Genomic DNA, 23,261 nt, shown 5'->3' on the forward strand with positions numbered 1-23,261 from the left:
TCTGAGAAGGGCACCTAAGCAGACTTTGGCTTCTTCTCCCTTGGGTCCCGTTGGCCCCAGGAATACATCTTTCTTTAGCTATTAAGTCATGGGTAGGCTGAAACTGCTTCTCTGGGGCCTGTGGATGGCCAGGGGTGAGCATTTTTTTTGGCCCCTGAGCTCATCACCCAAGCTGGGATGGCTCCTGAGACCACACTGGGTCCTCCAGGACTGGAATGGTTCTTTAGCAACCCCCAACAGGCACTGTTTTGTGGCTGGCTTGTGAAAGGGATTCCATCTCACCATCTGGAGGAGGTAGAATGAGAAACAGGCAGGTTTTGGGGTATGAAAGCCTTTGTCATTTTATTTTACAATAAAAAATTCTAACAGCATATGAACACTCTGTTCCCGGCAGAGGCTAAAGACATACAAAGTTCATTAGAAAGCAAAGCATTAAAATAACAACAGCTACATTCAGAGCTTCTGCTCAGTACTTTGCCCAATGTGTCTAATATGGTTTTAAAGACTCACTGGTCGGGATTTTTCACCCAGAGTTAAAGCACATGTACAAGTACTTACATATCCTCCAAATCATAGACAACAACGACAATAACAGCAACTCCAGATGATGCTAGATCTTGTGGGCAATTTCAAATTTAGGAATTTCTTCATTTTTCCTTGGCAAAACGTTGTGTCATGGAACATGTGACTGTATAAATTAATTCAGCAGATCGGAGGAGATAAAGTATTTTCCTGGATAAAACTGAATTACAAAACTAATAATTTAGTAAGAATGCCTTCAAGTGCTTGTCAAACCATTTTCAGATACATTATGCATGTGCTGCTCAAAATCACCATGGGAAGTGTAGAGGGTCTTATACCCATTTGACAGATGAGGAATCAGAGACCAGTTTAAAGTGAGTTGATCAAGGTCTAGGATATTTATACCTTTTTCACAATTTCCAGTCCATTCATATGCCTCTGATTCTGTTTGGTACAAATCTTTTCTCTACTCAGTTTGTGTGTGAGATGGGTGTGTGTTTAAGCATAAGAAAGAAATGAGGAGAAATAAGATGAGGCCACAGTTAATTTATGTAAAATATGTTGATGACCTCTCTCCATAATTTGCAAAAGTCTGACCAAGGTCAGAGAATGAAAATGATCAATTTTTAGATTTCATTTACAATGGCTCTCACTGAAGTATGGTTTGACCAGTGGAGACAGATTCTGCCGTATCACAAACTTCCCATTTTTTTTAAACCTGCGGAATCAGAGCAACTGCATATCTTCTAAAGTCATCTGTTTGTGGCACAATTATATTTCCTAAATATTCCTTTTCAGAAACACCTTACATTTTAGCATTTACCACAGGCTAGGATTCGGTAACAGTTCACCTAAGAAATCAAGAGGCCTTTCAGTTCTCAGGACACTAACTTATATTCAGAAGGTCAAAGCCAAAATAACGTAAGTTTCACTTGAAACCAATTTTGTTTCAAAACTCTGTTGAGGGGCTCATTGGTTTTCTGATCCATGCAAGTGTGTGGCCGTGAGCCACATTAATAGCACCTGAGCTAAGATCATGCAATTCAATTTACAAGTATTTATTGTCTGCTGAGCAAGACATTGTGCTAACTGGGCCTTGGTCAGAAATTGCTTCTTAGACCCAGCAGCTGTATCAATAATTGGTGGTGGGGTGAGAAGTGGCTGGGGCAGCTCTGGCCAGTCTAGCAGAGTTTCAAGTATGTGCACCCTCACCTGATGTGCAAGTGAAGATGCCCCTTTTCTCTCTGTGGTAGTATCCAGGGGACTGCTCTCCGAGTGCTGGCTGCTGCGTGGCATGGCATCCCAGGAGTACGAGTCAGTTCCAGTGTGTAGTAGGTTCTTTTCGGAGGTCTTGCCCACTCATGCTCCTTCTTCTGGGTACCAACCCCCAGTAAAAGTCCCTGCTGAAAGGGTCAGTCCACCGGGCCATGCTTAAATGACATGACCCTGCCTCCTTGGTAATAGCTGATTGGACAGGCACCTGACCCCAGGGTGGCTCACCCATAGGCAGATGAACTAAACCAATCGGATCCTCAAAAATTTGCCTTAGGGGTCACAGAGATGCTAGTCAGAGTGGTGGGTACCGAAAAGGAAAGGTTTTGCGGAGTGGGTTCTGGGGTGGATTTTTCAGCTACATATGCACTAATGAGAAAGCTGGTTGGCCAGGAGAAGCAAGAGAACCAGGCAGATAGGCAGAGGGAAACAGAGGAGAAAGTCCATGAGAACAGAGAGCGTGAGAGTAAGGGCAAGGGTAGCTGTCTCCATCCCTTTCCTGTAGGGGAGCCGTGTTCTGTTTGTGAAATGTCCCTCTATTCTTTCAGCCAACGCCTGCACTTGACCAAGTGTGAATGGATTTCTAGTCCTTGCAAAGCTCCTTGCCTGGAACACATTTGAGGTTGGACTGAATGGCAGAATTTAATTTCCAACACTTAGACCCCCAGTCAGTCCCTACTCCAAGCTAAATGACACTCTTTCCTTAAGAGTACTTGGATGTAGTTTGTAAATAAAATCCAAATTATTTTCTGGTGTGTGATAGGAGGAATTTAGGATTAAGTACAAATCCTGTTTTCAGACTTTTAAGACAATATCTGTTATGTTATTTATTAAACGTTGAGCACCTGTGTGCTATGTAGAAAAAAAAAGGAAACTCACTTATATGTAATCAATGTTTAAATCTTTTGATCCATTTCTCTAATTTCTGCCTGTTAGAAAAAGCATTTCTATTAGTTAAATTCCTCACCTCCTCCATTCTACAGTCTTTCTCCAAAGGAGTGTGTGTGTGTGTGTGTGTGTGTGTGTATGTGTGCGTTTTAATCACAGATCTAACTATTTCCTTTCTTCCATCAAGATTACTCAGACATTACATGCCCTTCTTCTGAGTTCTTAAATTAACAAACTCACAATAAAACTTCTCCCGGGACCAGGGAATTGATTCTTACATAATCTACCCTGAAAGAGGAAACTCCTTGCTCTGCAGGTAACAGCTGCCGTCTCATTACGCACAAGCCTCAGATCATAGGTCTCACGCCACACAATGGCCTTTTACTGCACCACTGGGTCCCCTCCCCTGATGCAGAGCATGGACTCTGCTGCCTCACAGTGACACAAAGTCAAGGGCCTCCCTGCCTGCCTGTTGGAATCCTTGGTGCTGAGACAGGAATGCACCCCCACAGTCTAGAACAGCAGGCAGGTGAGGTCTCCATTTCCTTGATGGAACTCTCTGGAAAAAGCCAAAATGCATTTCTTTTTCATGAATGCAGAAAACTCATATCAAAACCAGCACTGAAAACTGTTTATTATGCCACAAATGCATCATCCTCTATACACTGTATCTGAAGTTCGTTATATACTCAATCATCTTTTTTCTTGGCAAGAACACTGTGGAGTTCTTCATGTGACCCGTATCTTTTTCTTAAACCTCTAGGCACAGTTAAAGAAATGTGTTACCGACAAGCCTGCAGGCCACATGGTGAGATGGAAAGCAAGTGGGCTGGTGAACCAGCAGGTTGGGACTGAATCATTGGGCTGGTCACTCCACTTCTTGGTACTTCTGCTTCCTCCTCCGAGGTCGACCAAGGTCCTTTGTGGCTTCGGCGACTGTCTAGAGGGTTCTGATGAACAGGGTGTTTGTTCATTGCTGCCTCCTCGGGGCTCTCTGGGAACCCTATTTCAGTTCTTTGAGGCACTTTTGACCATCTCTTAGAGTCAGCTGTCCAGGTATCTGTCACCTCTGTGGGGTCGGGAGATTCTTCAGGGAAAGGACCACATCTCTCTCAGTCACAGAAAATCTGACCAGGTGGCTCTGTCTCCCCATGAGTGGGAAAACATGAACAGACTGATTTCTTTCCAACTTAAGGTTTTCCTCGCATCTATTAATACTACTGTTAAACCCCTGGTGTCTAGTTTAAGAGAGTATATCCGATTTAGCATGCTATCTTTTTAGTCATCTCAGTTGACTCACTCAATATTTCCTGGGGCTCTGTAAAGACCACAGTGATTTGTGACTCCATCCTCTTAGCACTCTGGAGCCATAGCTCTGCAAACTGTAGACTCAGTCTCTGTAAGTCATTGAAACATCCAAATTTCAGACACTGTCTTCTGAAACATTTACGTATATTTCAATTACAGTAAGGTCTTGAAATGTCATTTTCACATACAGTATATCCAGGCATTTACCAAGTAGACAAAGTACTGGTTGATATCATTGCACTAATGAAATATTATTGATAAAGCAGGACAATGTAGCTGATTTTATCAGACTCATACCATTTGCATGAAAAGGCTGAGTTTCTTTGGCTCTTTGTTCATTCAAGTGCATTGAATGCCTATGTGGATAGACGTAGGCATTTTGTTAACCTGTCAATAAAATCTCACGCTGTCCACAGTGTTTTGCAAACTGATTTAGGTTTTGGACTACAACAACTGGCCATTGATAGAAATATACCATATATACACACGGGAATTACAAAAATACATTTTATTTATAGCTGATTTCCTTTTTAAGTAACAAAACACTAACACTATGAAAGATCAACCAGCATACTAAAAGGACACTACCTATTATCATCTGAACAAGAGACTTGTTTGAAGGTTCCATGACACATCATCTCTGAACATTCCAGAAAGGGCAATTTTTTGCCATTGGAAAATAAAAACAACTTCTCTAAAAAGTCTCTGCGTTGACAGTTTGAACCTCCCCTTCTAATCAGTTCCATTTCTAGTCTTCTCTCAGCTTTTAAATTTCTACCATCTTCTTTCAGTAAAGACCAAAGAAACTCGTGAGGACAATGGAAAGATGGGCTCAGAAGAAAATGGATACAGCTGAAGCTAGATGGGTCATGGGTGAAAGCAGGACAGGACCTCATTCTCCAACAGACACCAAGTAAGCCCCCAACCCTGCACAGGCTGTCACACTTGGCGAGGGAACCAGAGTCTCCAATCTCCCAGGTATACGAAGTCAGTAGCTGTTTTGCTTGCATTGATGGGTAGGCAGCAGCTGGTGACCTCAGTGCTGTGAAGCGATGTCCTCTACCCAGAGCTCGGGAAGCCGACTTGCCATGCCAGGGAGGGTGACTTGCAACGTCATGGTCACAAGGTGGCCACCCTGCCATTTCAGCAAACGTCTTCCTATGTCCATTAACTAGGGGGAACTGGCTAACTCCATATGCTTTTTAAAAGGTTATTTACATTTAAATGAAATTCAACAGCTTTTCTACATTCAGAAGCTTCTATAAACAGAGGCTGTGGCCTGGGAAGACTGTGGTTCTACCACTCCTGTTTCTAACAGGAATCAAGTACTATTTCCTTTTGTACCACTCAGCAGCACACACTGGACATCATTGTTGAAGAGACAGAGATTTTCTTGTAAAAGTTGATGTATCTATTATCCCAAGAAAAAGAGAAGCTCCATTCTCAGGCCACCTTCAAAGCAGGGCAAAGAAAAACCTCCACAAATAACTGTATTTCTTTTGTAGGATCCTAAAAGCTCTTAGCACCGATTCTCTTTCCGTTAGATCCTAACTTGTAGGGGACTTTTATTTCCAAAATGGCAACACCTTTTAAAAAATCTGTCAACACAAATCCACCATTCCCTCTCATCTTCTCTCTTTCTTGGCCTTTGTTTAATTGATGAGGGAAACAAAGAGTCAGGCCTATTTATAGGCACAGTCATTGGTACTGACTTTCATCCAGTTCATTTGACTTTGAATATGAACCTAAAAAAAGGGGCTCAGGTTTCTTGGCTGGAGCCAGTGTCTCCCTTACAAACTGATTTTAATGCTCACGGTCATGGCTGACTGAGAATACAGTCTGGTGCTTAATCCACACTCCTGCATTGCCTTTAACACAGAAACAGAGTTAACATGCAGAGGTCACCGAAGATAAGAGCTACGTTCTCCCGCTTCCGGTGATTGATTAAAATGTGGCATTGGATAGGAATCTGTAGATTAGCTAGTGCTTCTCGTGACTAAGGTTCCATAGGGAATACGGCCACAGTTCAAACATTTGACGTGAGAGATTACCAAACATAAGGCCCCCAAGCAGGGACTTCTTGACCCACAGTCAGTTGGATGAGCCAAGAATCTAGTCGTTCAAGAGTTTCCTGTTCCCAGAAGCCCCATAGTTCACCTTTTCAGAAACAGAGGGCGAGAAAGACTCACCCATTGCCATGTCTCAAGTCCTAACATGTAGGCATGGGAAACCCAAAGGCTGTGTCCTCAGAGTTCAGAAGTCCAGAGTCCCACGGGCTAAGGCATTAGACCTGGAACTCAAACATATCTGTCTGTTTTTTGGCCAGCTTGGCCACCTCCTCCCGGATGGCCTTCACGAGGGCCGCAGTGGAGATGTTGGTCAGGGGAGCGTCAGATGGGTCGTTTTCTGCCAGGCTCTGCTGCGAGGCTGCTGCGGAAGGTGCCGGGGCCTGCTCCAGGCTGGGGTGCAGGTTGACTGGCTGGCTGTACTGGCGAGGAAGCCTGGAGGGAGAGCTCTGCGGGTACCGTGATCGGGGGTAGGCCTCGATGTACCCTGGGAGGGGCACCTGTAGAGGGCGTGGGGACAGAAGGACAGGGCCCGGCATGAGGAAGGAGCTCAAGTCACAGGATACACTCGACACTGGAAGCAGGAGGGGACTGAGGACATGGAAGAGAACTTAGAAGAAAATGGAAGCCACATACCATTGTATAGATACAAAACTCAGAGTCAGTTTGTTTAGAAAATAGGTAATTTTGGTGGCTCATGCCTGTAATCCCAGCACTTTGGGAGGCCAAGGTGGGTGGATCACGAGGTCAGGAGATCAAAACCATCCTGGCTAAAATGGTGAAATCCCGTCTCTACTAAAAATACAAAAAAAATTAGCCAGGCATGGTGGTGGGCGCCTGTAGTTCCAGCTACTTGGGAGGCTGAAGCAGGAGAGTCACTTGAACCCAGGAGGTGGAGGTTGCAATGAGCCGAGATTGCGCCACTGCACTCCAGCCTGGGCAACAGAGCAAGACTCTGTCTCCAAAAAAAAAAAAAAAAAAAAATAGGTAATTTAGACTCACTGGATATACTGTTTGGATGAATTAAATAAGTGTTTTAAACTTCTCTAAAAATCCTTAGGAATATATACATCTGAGTCTATATTTGAATCTGCCTAGCTACCTTATTTTTTATTACTATTATTTTTAGAGATGATGTCTCACTTTGTCATCTAGGCTGTAGTGCAGTGGTGCCATCATAGCTCACTGCAGTCTCGAACTCTGGGGCTCGAGTGTTCCTCCTGCCTCAGCCTCCTGAGTAGCTGGGACTACACCTGGGTACCACCATACCCAGCTCTTGGTTACCTTGTTCATATAAGCACAATCCAGCAAACAGAACTGTTTATGGTCTCCAGAGGAACCCAGGGGTTTATTATTAATAATAACTAACATCAATTGAGCCCTGTGCCAAGGGTTTTCCACACATTATCTCATTTAGTTCTCAAAGCAATAAGCTAGGAGGTCGGTATTGTTATCCTTACCTTGCAGATGAGGAAACTGAAGAGTGCCACAGTCTAAGGTGACAACCTACCAAGACATTCTTTGTAGAGGTCTGTTTGGCTCCAAGGGCTGGAATTAATCACTGCATTACAATGTCTTGGATCTGGGATATGATTTTGGTTTCTTCAAACATTTTTCTCTCTTCATCAAAAGTGGAAGACACAGAGTCCTATGCCTAAAATATGTAAACTTCTAGGAATAAGGACAAGTAAATAATTTTTAATTTAGAGTCGATTCTCCTACAGAAACAGTGGCACATACAGGGATGCTGTTCCAGGGTAATCCACATAACCCACGATGTTAATTGGAACACTATAGAATAAGCACCCACGGACAACAGAGGCATGGGGTGCTATGGTGAATGAAGTATGTGTGGGAGGACTGGGCAGCTTAGGTGAGTTTGGAAGTTGAACAGGGTGCCTCCAGGAAGATGCAGTAGGAGGGGCATTCTGGGCAAAGGGAAAATCAAATACAAACCATCAAATCAAAATGTATGGGAGTAGTGATGGCAGAGGCTGCTGCCATCACACCGGCTGCAGCAGGGGTGCGCGGTTAGGGCTGCACATTCCATGGAGCCAGTGGGAGCCCCGCCCTTTTGAGTTGGAGCAGGAGCTCCCCCAGATGCTGCTGCAGCCACCCAAACCGTGACTGCAGACCCAGGCCTCCTCCTCTATGGAGCAGGCAGGAGCCCTGCCCTCCCGGGTGGGGCTACAGCCACCCAAATTGTGCTGTGGATTCAAGCCTCCCTGTGGTCTTGAATGGGGCCAGGAGCAGGCAGGATCTGCCCTGGGTGCAGCTACAACCACCCCACCCACAGCTGCAGAACCGGGCTTCCCCCTCCACGGAGCAGGCAGGAGCCAGGGACAAGTTGGAACCCTGCCCCTTCTGAGTTGGCGGGGCTGGAGCTCCCGGGTGCAGCTGTAGCCACCCTCCCAGGAACAAGACTAGGCATCTGCCTACATCCTCAGCATCTTGGGAAGGTGCCCCCCTCCCTGCTGGCTTGGGGGTGTCTGCTTCTGCTGCCTGGCCTCTCTCTTCCCCCTGCAGGGGCTCTGATTTCTGAGTAGGGTTGGGGACAGGCCCCCAGGACCATGAATGGCAAGGGGTGGGGTAGACAGACAGACTCCTGGGCAGAAGAGGGTGGGTCTCCCATAAGACCCTACCTTCAGAAGGCCAGGGAGGGCCTGAAGATTGGGGGCTACCTGCTAGTCCTCAGGCTGGAGTGGGGACTCGTGGCATCTCTTCTGGGCCAACCCATGGACCAATCACCACACACTTCCTCCCCTCTGAGGTCCATAAAAGCCCTGGGCTCAGCCAGAGCAGGGCAGAGGACAGAGAGACTACGGGACAACCAGCAGCAGAAAGGAGCTACCCTCCCTGCTGAGAGCTTCAGAAACCTGCAGAGACGTCTGAACAAGCTGCCTGTAGAGAGGAGCCACCCTCTCCAGGGCCTCCTCTGTGCTGAGATGAGCAGTGGGCAGAGAGGAGCCACCCTCTCCAGGGCCTCCTCTGTGCTGAGAGCTGAACACTCCATGGGACGACCTGCCTACAAAGAGGAGCTACCCACTGAGGGTCTCCTCTGAGCTGTTCTAACGCTAAAGAAACCTCCTTGTCACCTCCTTCACCTTTGCTGTGTCTACATACCTCATTCTTTCTGGACCCAGGAGAAGAACTCGGGCAAAAGCACCACCGGCCACAGAGGTTTCCAGGAAGAAAACAGACACCCCAAAGATCCCGTAACAGTACAAAGAAGAGAGTGCCCCAGGGAGCATCAGTGACCTCAGGCTGACCAGAGAGGGTGTGTTTCGTGTGGAAGGAGCTCAGGCAAGACAGACAGACGGGTGGATTCATAAGCTGCTGAATGTCAGGCTACAGAGTCTGCATGTCCTGTTTGATCTACCCATTTTCAATGTCACACTTCTGAGAAATACAGCCTGTTCCCATGCTTGACAGCAATGCTCATCTGGCTCCTGAGGGAGGATGGAGCAGGAAGTCCTAGTCTGTTCTGGCTGTTATGCTGAAATACCATAAGCTGGGGAGCTTATAAACAACAGAAATTTCTTTCTCACAGTTCTGGAGGCTGCAAAGTCTGAGATCAAAGTGCTGGCAGATTCTGCATCTGGTGAGGGCCTGCTTCCTGGTTCAGAGACAGCTGTCTTTTCACTATCCCCTCACATGGCAGAAGAGGTCAGGGGTCTCTCTCAAGCCTCTTTTCTAAGGGTACTAATCCTATTCATTAGGAGTTTTGCACTCATGACCTAATCATCTCCCAAATGTCCCATGTCCTAGTACCATCACCATGGGGGTTAGAATTTCAACATATGAATCGGGTGGGACACAAACATTCAGACAATACCAATGGGATGGGATGATGACTCAGAAACCCTAGATGGGGGGGATGTGTGGTAGGAAAGCAGTCCCCTCTCCTCCCTGCTGGATGTTCCGGTGATCCCTCCTGAGAAGGCAGGTTCCTGAGATGTGCGGCTGACGCCTGGGCTGGGAGCCACGGATGGGTGTCAGGCAGAGGAGGAGTCTATATTTGGAAAGGACACCTGGAGGTGGACCCACTGGAGGTAGGGAGCAGACAAGTTCTGAGGCTTTCTCAATGGATCAGATGAGAACTGATGAGGACCCAAGCGAGGAAAGAAGTAATGGGATAGATGTCCCAAGTTACAACTTGGGACTTTGATTTCCTCACAAGACCCAGCAAAGAAAGACAAAATGGCACACAAGTGCTAAGGGTGGGTCTTCATATACAAGGACTGATAGGTTTCATTTGTATCTTAGAGGAAAACCAGAGCTGGGCTGTTTGAGTTCTTGGGCCACATGAGCTGGGAAGGTACATGTTACTGGGGTCACCAAAGAACCAAGACCAGGACATGGCGTATGTATTTCACATCTCAGCTCAAACTTCCTTTCTTCCAGGAGATCTTTCCCAACCCAACATCAGCCTAGGGATCCCTGTTAGATGTTTCCTTGCAGCTTCTCCAGCATAACAGTTATTGCTCCTGGTGCCACTGCCTGTCTCAGGCTGTCAACTCCATGAAGCTGGCGAGTGCCTCACTTGCTTATTGCTGTACACCAGTGCTCAGAATTGTGCAGAGCAAGAGCAGGGAGTCTCTCAGAACCTGGGGTTCTGAGGAGCCCAGTTTGAAACTCACTGAAGAATGATCAGCCGGGGTCAAATATTTGAGAAGGAAGTTACCACATTCCCTTTCCCTGCTTTTCAAATTCAGCTAACTGTACTTGCTGTGGCTGAGAGAGTCAATGTCCAACTCTTGAGACCCCCCCAGCTCTATGGTATCAAGCCGGCAGGTGCTGGTGGCTGGGACAGGTAAGGGATACCTGATCTCACTGGAGTATCCTCAGGGCAATATTCGGCAGTAGGGCAGAAGCAGGGAAGATGAGATGAGAAACTCTTCCTCCCTTATAGTAGATGTGGGCTGGAGCCATCATGCCCTTCCCGCCAAAATTCAGGGCTGGCAAATACTACTTCCCTAGCCAGCGCCTATGGCAGACATCACCAACTTGATCACAGCAGTTTACTGCTAAGCCTGGAAGCCCCTCCCAATCCTTCTCCATCTGGCACCAAGGATGAAACCTATTTGTCATCCCAGGTCCAGGTGATTTTATCCAAGCTAGCTCCTGGGATTAGGAAGGTCCAACATCCAAATGCTGGTGAGGAACTTTTCTTTTTCATATAGATGTGGAAGGTGTGCATTATTCCTGGACCCTTCTCAGGCTGACAACTGGTATCTCTGAGCTTCCTGCACTTATTTCCATGTGCTATAAATCACCCTTTCACCTTGCTCCTTTCATGGGCACGCCTCCCTGCTTAATTGCAGGTGATAACTGAGCTCCAGGAAAGACCCAATTAGGCTGCAGCAATCATCTACAATCTCTTAATTAAAAACAACTAATAGGACACCTCATACTGTGGGAGATGAGCCCAGAAGAGTCCAGTCCAGTCATCGTGGCAGAAGATTGTTTCCATTTGCTTGGTTCCTTTACCTTCATCTTTAAGGCAATTATGAACCCAAAGGCATCTAGATGTAGCTGTAAGCCTGGCTAAATTATCATGTGTAAGTGTCTTGAATGCAGGGGTCAAGGTTTTGGAAAATACTTTCACCAACTATAGTTGGTGCCCAGTGTCACACTCCACACAACGGGTGAACGGTCAAAGCTGCAGGAGTAAGGGAATTACTGCCTAAGTAGTTCAAGTTAAACATCATCTACTTTCTGAAAAGTCTACATAACTTTCAGATGAAGTGGAATTACAAAATCAATAACCTCTGAATTGATCAAATCCTATCCAGTGACATCAGCCATTGGAACAGCAGAGAATGACACAGGATGCAAAAAAGGCCCCCAAACAATAAAAACAGATGCCAGAAAGTCCCACATTCAGACTGACAGACTGAACAGCAGGGGATCCCTCTAGTTCCTCTCTTACAGCTTACTGACTCCAAGCTTACAAACAATTCTAACGAGCACAGAGAAGCCTCATTTGCAGATAATGGCACACAATGCAAAGCACACTTAAGGGTGAGCATATTAGGAGATGTGGGGACATTGACGGCAATATGGAGTACCCACTGGAAGCAAGGTCAGAAAAAAACATATTGAGCCACGATAGTAACCCCCCCAATTATAGTAGTTTGGAGATATTTCACAATATAAGGGCCATGATCCTACAAGCCACGAGAGTTCACCCTACAAATGCCATTTTAGTATAATGAGGCATCATAAGTATATTGAATCACTCATAAAAGGCAAATTACATTGTATACTCTTTTAACGGAGGAGAGGGAAGATAGCATTCATTTCAGAAATATTTTTATGCCAAACTGTATATATTTTTAAATGTTTTTGAAATTAAAGGGGTAAGCTTTGGTCATCTGGAAAATTAATATATGTAGTAATTCAGTCTTGGGGTTCTCTTTTTTTTTTTTTTTTTGAGGCAGAGTCTCGCTCTATCGCCCAAGCTGGAGTGGAGTGGCATGATCTCGGCTCACTGCCACCTCTGCCTCCTGGGTTTAAGCGATTCTCCCGCTTCAGGTTCCCGAGTAGCTAGAATTACAGGCACTTGCCATCACGCCCAGCTAATTTTTGTGGTTTTAGTAGAGAAGAGGTTTCGCCATGTTTGCCAGGCTGGTTCTCACTCCTGACCTCAGGTGACCTGCCTGCCTCACCCTCCCAAAGCTGTGGGGTTACAGGCATGAGCCACTGCACCCAGCCCAGTCTTGGGTTTCTAATGCTTCATTTTCTAACATTTCTTCTACAATTTTATAGAATTTTATGCTAAAAGAAACACATTTAATAAAAGCTTTGGAGCCAGACAGGTGCGGGTTTGAATTCCATCCTTGGCACTTCCTTCCTAGCTGTGTGGCCTTAGGTAAATGGCATCCCCTGACTCGGCCCTGATTTCCTCATCTGCAAGATGGGAGTAATCATGGGAATGATAAGACATACCTAAGATTGTAAATAAAGATTAAATAATATAAACAAAACATCTGACAAGGTGTCTAGTAGATAGAAAATACTCAACAAATGGTAGTTATTATTATAAAAATGTACTTGATTAAGGTTGTCCTGCTAGGAAGAGGTGGGAGCTGGGCTAGAAGGCAGGTCTCAAGCTCCTCTGTCAAGGGGACGTCCCCTCTCACCACACCGTCTATCTCCTTTAAAATGGCTGACTTCAGTCATCCGGTTACTGGGAGGAGGCTGAGATAACAAACCTTCAGCCTCAACCTCTTATCTGATTTACTTTTTGGTGTGTGTTAAGCAGGTGAAGTTTTATGATGGGAAGAGCAAGGGTCTCACCGAATCTGCCCACTGGCTTGGGAGCTCATTCTCTCCTGCATAGGACATCCAGGCCTGGTTCCTATAGGATGAGGGAGGCGTCGGGATGAAGTAGCCGGTGAAGCCAGGTCTGTTGGCAGCTGGGATGGCGAACACCGCTGGCACCGTATTACCTAGCATGGAGGAAATGGAGGAGGGAGGTTAAGAGAGGCTGGTCTGGGGGATCCAACCACCCAGGAGCCAAATAAAGTCAGTTTCATCGCCTCCCTGGCTGGCGGCTGGATTTGAAGTCTCATTAAAGCAGGTCTGAGCTGAGGGGAGCTTGCTCTGGGCTGTAACATTTGCTAGGGAATTTAGTTGCATACAAGGTGCAGTGGACCCGGCCACGATGGCTAAGATCCCAGGTGATGTAGCAACAGAGGCAGGTGGGATGTGGCGGAGGAAACCTGGTCTTCTTTCTTTGTGGACCTCTTCTAGAGCCACTGTGCACAGCTGGGCAGGTGGTGCACTGCTCAAGAGCATCTGGTCTAGGGGCCAAGTGGGGCTAAAGTCCAGCTAGTATTTCCTTTGCCGGGGTGGAGTCTGTACTCACCTGGTGGAGGAAAGTCTTTTTCTAACTTCACCAAATGCAGCATGTACTAGTAGTGCTCTGGATTTTTCCCTTCTTCTCATCCCCTAAAGAGGGAGTTGTAGGCCCAGCCAGCACCCCACCCACTAGGCCTGCATCTGCCCAGGCCTGGGGAAGCTAGGGAAGCAGAGGACGACTCTGGGATTGGCCTTGGCTAGGGGATGAGAGGACAAAGGTCTCCAGGGGCAGGAGGAGCAGCAGACCTCCACCTGCCATTCAGCCCCACTCACCCTCGCAGTCAGAACGAGTCTGCTGGGACTCAGACCTGGCTTTCTAGAGAAGTGATGGTCCAACTCCCCCATCCCCATCCCAACACCCCTGACCTGCCAGCAAGAGGAAATAACACCTTGGTGTCCAGGTGTTTTCCTTCCAGGAGAATGTGCATTTTTAAAGAGCCAAGAAAAAAAACTAAAAGAAATGGACTTCACTGATGGAATTTCTAGACACCATGAATGCTTTACTAAGTTTTGGCAACTGAGTGCTTACAGTTTTTAGCCTAAAACGTATGGTTTGAATAAACTAAGAAACCAATTATGTCACGTACAAACCTCAATGTTCATTTCAGCATTGTTTGTTATAGCAAAAAACTGGAAACTACCATTATGTCCATCAGTAGGGAAAAGTATAAACTGTGGCTCATCATAGAATACCACATGGCAGTTTAAATGAATGAACTAGATCTATATGGTATGTGTATAGCAACCTGGAGAAATTTTTTTTAAAACACTGTTAAATAGAGAAAGTACAAAAGGAAATGTATGCCATGATATCATTATGTAAATTTCAAATACATTAAACAGTAACATATACTGTTATACATACATGGCAAAGGATTAAAACCTATCACTTGGGGCCCGGGATCACCTTTTGGGAGAAGGTGAATGAAATGGGGGTGGATAGCTGTATCTGGAATGCTTTAAAGATAAAACCAAAAACACTGAACTGAAGTCTGGCAAAATGTTAACATACATGCTGACTTTAGCATAACCTGGGATTTTGCCTGATTTCAGATCTTTTAAAGAAAGAAAACCAGCAGCTCTTTTAGCTGGGGCTCCTGAAGTTACAAGGGGATCCAGAAATGCAGTGGCTGTGATTTCCGACTGGATTTGGGGGTTTGGGGGAAGACAGGGCAGAGCAGCAGGGGTGGGGGACGCACTGGGGCTTTTCCCCTCTTGCCCACCTGAGTAATTTAAAGCCGACTGATCCAACTGCGCCACGGACACGGGGCCTCTGGACATCTGCGTGAAGGAGGCGCTGTCGTGCAGCTGGGCCGGCTCGGGCCCTCCAGACTCGGCCATTCTGGTCTTGCTGCCGATGTCTGAGGTGGATCTAGATGGGGCAGAGGGACTGCGTTAGCACTGTCCCAGACCTCAGGTGGCGTCCCAGGCAGGAGGAGCGCACCCTGTCACCTTGGGGTGTGGACAGCTGCCTCCAAGCCTCCTGAGGGTGGGGTGCCCGGGACTGGATTTATTCCCAGATAACAAACGGCCTTCTAGGGACACCAGCCGGGCAGGAGGCACCCAGATTTGTAGCAGCTGTCATGGTGGCCTGAGCTGAAATCATTTTTAGACATTCAAGGTCAGTTCTCCCCTAAGGGTGGCTCTCATGTCTCTGGGTGGTAGAACATTTAATTTCCACATAAAAGAAGAAAAGCAATTAGCCCTGGGTATTAGCTGGGGATGGTCGACCCAGGAGGTGATGACATCATCAGCAGCCAATGGGAAGGCTCTGTCTGGAGTGCCTGGTTGCTCCCTTCTCACAGAAAGGGGACCCGGGACAGCTGGGGGGGCCACATTCCCTGTTCCTAACTGGCAGGAAGCACCAAGCCCAAGACTCGGAAGCTGGGGTTGACTCCAGGGAGCAATGAACAGTCTAACAGAACTTTGTTTTGGTGCCCGGGCAATCAGAGAATCAAGCCCATTTAACACATCCTATTTCCACTTAGTGCTCAGAAAGCCGTGTAAGAAGAGAACAGCTTTGGCTCTGCAGATGCGGGCATCTCCTGGTTTTCCAAAGGGTCCTTCAGCCACAGACCATTCTCCCTCACAAGTATCACCCCTGGCCTGAGGCAGTTTCACAGAGGAATTCTAAAATTAGTCCAATGGGAGAGAGGCAAAGACAGCTGCAGCAGGTCTGGTCCCCCACAGGGCCGCCCTCTGAGCAGAGCAGTGGCTGTCACAGAGCAAATGACAGCCACAGCAAGGGAGAGCACGGGAGACAGAGGTCTAGGTTCCAGCTACCTTCCCTTTCATTTTTTTTATTTTTTATTTTTTGAGACAGGGTCTCACTCTGTCACCCCGGCTGGAGTGCAGTGGCACCACCTTGGCTCACTGCAACCTCTGCCTCCTGGGTTCAAGCGATTCTTCCACCTCAGCCTCCCAAGTAGCCGGGATTATAGGCGCATGCCACTACGTCCACCTGATTTTTGTATTTTTGGCAGAGACGGGGTTTCACCATATTGTCCAGGCTGGTCTCAAACTCTTGGCCTCAAATGATCCACCCGCCTCAGCCTCCTAAAGTGCTGGGATTACAGGCATGAGCCACCATGCCCAGCCTATGTTCCCTTTCCAAGCCTGTTTCATCTGTAAAACGACAGGGGTAGACAAACTCATCTCAAAGGTTCCTTCCTGGTCTAATCTTGAGTCTATATGAAGGGCAGTGCCCGCCTGATATGTGGCAAGAGAGCAAATGGTGTGGAGGGGCCTGGGAGGAGACAGGTGGCTGAAAGAAGAAATAAGAAATTGATGCTGGCCTTCAGCAAACCTCCCACAAATTGCTGGTATGAGGCCCCTCCAATCCGGGACCCTCAGGAGTAACTGAGAAGCCCGCTGCTACTCTCTTGGAAGGTCCAATATGGAGGCTGTATGATGTGACCGTTCATCAGGGTGGGGTCTCCCTTCCTTTCTCCCTCCCTCCCTCTCTGCCTGCTTGCTCCCACAGACGAGGCTTCCCACACGCAGTTCCAGGCATCTGCTACTTGTTCAGAAAACCCTTCCTGGGAAAATTTCTGAGTTCTGCTCCATAAGCAATTCTGAGACCCTTTTCTGGGGAATCCCGGAGCTTCTGAGATCATCTAGGCCCATGTACTCATGTTACAGATAGAGAAACAGGGGCTGGAGAGGCAAGGCCAATTCCTGGGGCTGTACAGCAGGTCAGGCTCTGCTGCTTTTCACCCAGACTCGGCTGCAGCAAGAGGTGATTTCTATACCGCTCCACATTCTAAACCCCTGGTGATGACAGCAGGGTCTCTCCTATTCCCTCCTATTTTTCTTCCCCACTCACAAAGCCCAGACCCATGATTCACAGATAGGGTGTGCTGGAGTAGGAAGGCCAGGGCAGTGGTCCACATGTACCCCAGGGCATAGGTCTAGCCTTTCCCAGTGCTCAGGGCTTTTGTTCTTCTTGTCCATCCTTATCAAAAACACGCACTCATTATATTTTCATAGAGCAAAGAACATGCTTAACATATGTGTTGCGATTGAGATATCTGACTTCATACGTTTTCAATCTCTCCCTCTTGGAAGTCAAGAGTTGGGGTGGGTACCCAGACATGCCTGCCCCTCCCTGGCTTCTCAGACAATACCCTTACATAACCAAGGGACTTTTGGTAGCAGCTGTTGTGGTGGTCTGAGCTGGAGTCATTTTTAGATGTTCAAGGTCAGGGTCTGAGGCTTTCCAGGTATGGGACAGTTGACCTTGGGCTTCTTTAACTGTGGATTCTCAAGAACTTTCTGGTTAAAAAGCACAAAAGCACTGTGATCAGCTCATTCATGGTACTTGGGATGCCACAGGCACATGGCTGGCTGTACAGGTGACACACCCTGAACGGGGTGGAGCATGAAGGAAATTTGCTGGTGCTATTGTCAGGTCAGGGTACACCGGACTGACCCTTTTCCAAATATTCCAAACAAAACAAAGAAAGGAACGTGTTACCGCCTGAGAGAAGCGACAGCCACAGGACCAGTCCGGGGAGGTACGGGTGGAGGCGGTGAGCCCATGACCATCTCAGGAAGCTGGGAAAACCTGTAAGCCTGTGAGAGAGACAAGCAATTCAGGGAGCACTGTTAACATCCAGGGGCGATCAGCACACAGGTTCTTCTTGTTTGAGGAGGAAGCAAACTTCCAAGGGTCAGACTCTGCCTCCTTATTCAGACCTTTTTCTAAGATCTTCCCTAACATGTTTCCAGCCATCTCTTCTATTGCACCTCCCACTACTCTCCACCTCGCTGGGGCCACTGTACTTACAGGGCCCTCCAACCGTTCTCAGAGCACGCCAAGTTCTGTCTCACCTTGGGCTTTTCTTCCACCTGGGTGCCTTCCTCACTGTTCTTCTCAGGGCTCCACGCTTCATTTCATTCATCCAGCCCCAGACTCCCCGAGAGCCCCATTTATCTATTTTTCATTATGGCAATGATCACTCTCTGACATTATATGGTTGCTTGTTTATTTATGATCTGCCACCCACTAGAATGTAATAAGGGCAAGGGCTTTGTTGTCAGAGATATCCTTATACCTGGAACAGTGCCTGGTATATAACAGGTGATCAATAAATATTAGATGATTAAATGGATGAATCGTTGATTGTATTTTACTTTCTCTCAAGAGAGAGCAGGTTTAGTGGAGAAAAGCAATGGATTTGGAGTCAGGAGGTATCTGCGAAGGTCCTAAGGAACAGACTTCAGGTCCTTCGGCAACTCAAGTGACCTTTCTGGACCTCTCCTGAAATGGGTACAACAATGCTTGCTCAGAGGGCTGCTGAGAACATCAGGTAAGTCTGTGTGTGTGTGTCTTGCAATCTATAAAGCGCTATTCAAAGATAAAAGACTAGAACTGTCACCAAAAAAGTGAAGACTTTTATCAACATGTGAGAGGATAAAAGCAACACAGACAGAGTCAAACAGGATTAGAAGGAGCCAGGCCACAACCTCCTTTAGCAAGAGAAAATCTAGAAATGTTCTCTGGGAAGACAAAGCTTTACTTGTGCTTCTCATCCGTTTCTTTCTTCAGGTATTCTGCCCATCAGATCCTCGAGGAGGAAGATGACAGGATTTTAAACCTGAAGGTATCAGGACAAAAAAAAAACAGCAGCACAGCGGATCCACAAACAGGATTCTTTCAATGGAATGAGGTCTTCTCCCTCCAGCATGATGGCAGACTACATCTTCATACGGGCCAAACCACTCAATAACAACGAGGGCCAGGATTAAACCTACTTTTTAATGCAGTGTGAAACTGCAAGATGGCAGGGAAATCCCAAAGGACCATTCCCCTACCCCACACCTCAGCAAACTAAAACAAAACCGTGAGCTGAAACCAGAGGTGGGAATGCTGAAGGTAAGCAAATACGAATGGCGAAGTGGCCTGGAAGACAAACGCCATAGTGACAGTTGATGAAGGCATCGAGCCTTGGAACAGGACAAGGTGAGGTGGCTGAACCCGAGGCACTCACCTCCAACACAAAAGGAGGCTAGCATTGGTCCCTTCTAGGGAGGGAGGATGGCTGGCAATGCTCCCAGCTCAGGCAGAGCAATTGTAAATCCTCTTTGAAGGAGAGTATCCCTAAAGTAGTCTCTCGGGATTAGCATAGATTAAGATGAAGCAAACGGAGCTCATGATTAAGACCATGAACACACCAGAAAAGAGAGGTTAAAGAGAGCAGAAAAAACAAACAAGATTTAGATCTTTAAGGACTTTAGAGTTCGGAATTTCCAGACACAAGACAAAAAATAACAATGTAAGAAATGTTTTTAAGAAATAATTGACCAGGCCAGGCGTGGTGGCTCACGCCTGTAATTCCAGCACTTTGGGAGGCTGAGGCAGGTGGATCACGACGTCAGAAGATCGAGACCATCCTGGCTAACAGTGAAACCCCATCTCTATTAAAGTACAAAAAATTAGCTGGGCATGGTGGCACGCGCCTGCACTCCCAGCTACTCGGGAGGCTGAGGCAGAAGAAACACTTGAACCGAGGAGGCAGAGGTTGCAGTGAGGTGAGATTGCACCACCGCCCTTCAGCCTGGGCAACAGAGCAAGACTCTGTATAAAAATAATAATAATTGACCAGACAGATACTATTAGAAATGATCCAGCAGTTTTGAAAGAGAATAGAACTTTCAGAAGTGAAATATGATTAAAATAAAAATACTCAATGTAGAGGAAGTAAATAATAGATTAATCACAAATAGAGAATTAATAAACTAGAAAATGGAATTGGGGAAATTACTAAGAAAGAGGCCGAGAAGATAGAAAATGTAAGAGAGAAAGACAAGACATGGAGGATGGAATGAGCAGGTCTAACATGCAGCTAACCAAAGTCCCAAAGGAGAGAAGAAGGAAAACAAAGGCGAGGCAGTATTTGAAGAAGCAATGGCTAAGAATTTTCCAGAATATATAAAATAAGTAAATTAATAATTCCAAGTAGGATCAATAAAATAAAACACACATCTAGATACATTGTAGTAAAATAGTAGAATACTAAAGGCAAAGAGAAGATCTTAAAAGCAACCCAAAAGGCATATCACCTACAAAGGGATGGCAATGACACTAACAAATGGCTTCTCATTAGCACCCAGAAGACATAGAATGCAAAGTGCTCAGAGAGGAGTCAACCTAGAAGTGTGTCAGCAATACTCTCTTTCCAGAACAAGAATGAAAGAAAACATCTGCCCAGATCCGGAAGTACTGACGAATCAATATGGAAAGCTACGTTACTATGCTGCACTTCCCTTTTTTTTTTTTTTTTTGAGCATCAGTAAACAACGTATGCGAAGGCAGCATTTAGGGAACCAAATCTTCAGCTCCACTACATCCTAAACGCCTTGGAGTACAGTAACCATGTCTGTCTTATTACAGTAGTCCTCCATTACCAAGCAAAATGTCTTGCACCTAGCCATGTTAAGTAACTATTTTCTGAATGAATGCTGAGTGAACAAGGAGTAAGGCAATTCACGCTGTTATCCTGATTCAGCCATTCACTTTCTCTGGATATGTCATTCAACCTTTCTGAACCTTGTTTTGTTTTGTTTTGTTTTGCTTTCCTTGTGAAATAAGGCATTGGCCTGTCTCACAAGCTTCCAAACGTTTCTTTAGCCATGACACCATTCCAGCAGACCCTAATATGTAGACAGATGAAAGCAGAGCTTCTCTGGTTGAAGTTGGCGAAGAGGTGCCCTGGTGAATGTGGCCCTTCACTTACCTGTCTAATGACCCCCCTGAGGACCTTCCTGAACCCTGAAGTTCTGCAGACAGTTAGCAAATCCTTGTCCTGGAGGTCCTTCCAGCTTTACCCTCCATGATTATCAATAAACCAAGTAAGGCACTTCTTTCCCAAAATAGACAAAGGAGATTTACAGCCCCTCTTCTCTCTTCTGGCCTCTCATGCGATTCAGCGGAGGAGACAGACAACCTATTTTTATCTCAGGTTGTTGGAAGCCTTATTCTGTAGTCAGCAGAGTTTCCCAGCCAAGAAAAGGCTTTCTATGCCTGTGGATGTCCTATAGCAGTTCACCAAGAGAACCGATTAAAAGTTCTGAACTTCTGACAAGCAGCAAGGGAATTCCCTTCTTGAAGATTTTGTCAGGTACAAAGCAAGATGGTACAGGAGATCAGGCAGTCCCTTTTGGGCTGTATCCTCAGGGTCTCAGGGCAGCCATGGGAGCCACATAAAACACAGAGGTGGCAGCCTGTGCCACGTGCTCATGAGTTGAAGGAATCCTCCCCCAGGTGTCTTCTACCCACTCCTGTGCACGTTCCCCCTGGTTCTAAGTCCTCTTGTCTTTGCCTTCTAGTTCCCTATCTCATGTATTTGGAATCTGGCTCTCTCCTGGCTGCTCTGTGACAGGAATCCATTGGAAGCTATTGCATGAAACTGTTGCCAGGCTCTAAGTTTCCAGTGCCATGATGCTGGCTGTGAGGAACACCTAAGGGCCCCGTCTTTTGTGGTCCCTGCCCTCCGGCCAGGAAGCAGATCAAAGACTCAGGACTGAAGGCAGTCGGGTTGCAGGTCTCCGAGGCTGAAGGAGGCTGTGTCTGACTAGAAGAGAGCACTCTTTGGGCTTAGAAGTTTGGTTATAACATGGAAGGGAGGAAGGAAGGAAGGAAGAGAGGGAGGGAGGAGGGGAGAGGGGGAGGGGGAGGGCAGAGAAGGGGATGGGGGAGGGGGAGGGCAGAGAAGGGGAGGGAGAGGGGAAGGGGGAGGGGAGGGGACCACAGTCTGAAGTTTCGGTGCTGAGTGTCCCTCAGGAGGGGATGAGGGAAGCGGGTCAGCACCATACTCTCTAGCATTCAAAGTGGAGAGGGAGACCCGACGAGCCCCAGTGCATGCTGGTCCCTCCTGTGCACATGCATTTCCCCATGAGGAGGGATCTGGTAAAGATAAACCTCCAGGGTGGCACTACAGGGGTGACAGGCTGCAGGGGACAGCCTAGGCTTGGAAGGACTGGTAAAGGGGTCTTGGGCTTTGCATTAGTGGGGAAAGGCCATTGATAGGGCAAAGTCAACCTATCCTCCTTAGAAGCCCTTGTCCAGTGCCAGTGAGCTAGCCCCAGGGCAGAGTGGATGCTCCAGTCTTTCCACAGCTGGTAGTTACTCTGGGTTCCTCTGCATGGTGCCCTCCCACAGCATCGCGCTGATCCTGAGAACCCTGCTCCAGGCAGAACAATGTCCAGCTAGAAATAACTTCACATCCTCGTGCAGGAGCCAGACTCTTCTACAAGGATAGTTCCTATTTAGTTGAAGGCAGAGGGCTTGGTAATTAAAGTCTAACTTTAAAGTAAAAACCCAGTGCTTATTTTGATCTGTCAATTGATCAATAATTACTGATGAGGCTTCCAAGGCCTCTCACGGGAAATCATAGAAGGTTCAAGCTGGGAAGAGCAGGAGACACGCAGACTACCTCCTTTTCCTTAACAGATGGGGACGCTGAAGCCCAGAGAGGTAAACTGACTTGTGCAAAATCACATAGCCAGTTAAGGACACCGCCTCGCAAATCTGAGCTCAGGGTGAAGTGCTGCACAGGATGTGGGTTTCCTCAGTCAGACAAATCTGGGATTAAATCTTGGTTTTGATCCTTACCAGCTGCTTGACTTCGAGCAACTTACTTAACTTCTTTGTGCCTGCTTTCTTTTTTTTTTTTTTTTTTTTGAGACGGAGTCTCGCTCTGCCGCCCAGGCTGGAGTGCAGTGGCCAGATCTCAGCTCACTGCAGGCTCCGCCTCCCGGGTTCACGCCATTCTCCTGCCTCAGCCTCCCGAGTAGCTGGGACTACAGGTGCCCGCCACCTCGCCCGGCTAGTTTTTT

At 47.0% G+C, this 23,261-nt stretch overlaps 1 protein-coding gene across 1 annotated transcript in view; it reads right to left on the minus strand.

Annotated features, from left to right (window-relative positions):
* Window positions 1-315: 315 nt before the first annotated feature.
* KIAA1549L (KIAA1549 like) overlaps window positions 316-23,261 on the minus strand; it is a 301,138-nt gene continuing 278,192 nt past the window's right edge. Inside the window, exons 18-21 of the mRNA XM_023185518.2 lie at window positions 17,899-17,996; window positions 15,146-15,294; window positions 13,359-13,510; window positions 316-6,556 (exon numbers count right to left, since the gene is read on the minus strand). Coding sequence (XP_023041286.2) covers window positions 6,275-6,556; window positions 13,359-13,510; window positions 15,146-15,294; window positions 17,899-17,996 — 681 coding nt within the window. The 3' untranslated portion in view covers window positions 316-6,274. The remainder of the gene's footprint in view (window positions 6,557-13,358; window positions 13,511-15,145; window positions 15,295-17,898; window positions 17,997-23,261) is intronic.

The sequence above is a fragment of the Piliocolobus tephrosceles genome, chromosome 13 (assembly GCF_002776525.5).
Source record: "Piliocolobus tephrosceles isolate RC106 chromosome 13, ASM277652v3, whole genome shotgun sequence".
In the NCBI taxonomy this organism is placed as follows: domain Eukaryota; kingdom Metazoa; phylum Chordata; class Mammalia; order Primates; family Cercopithecidae; genus Piliocolobus; species Piliocolobus tephrosceles.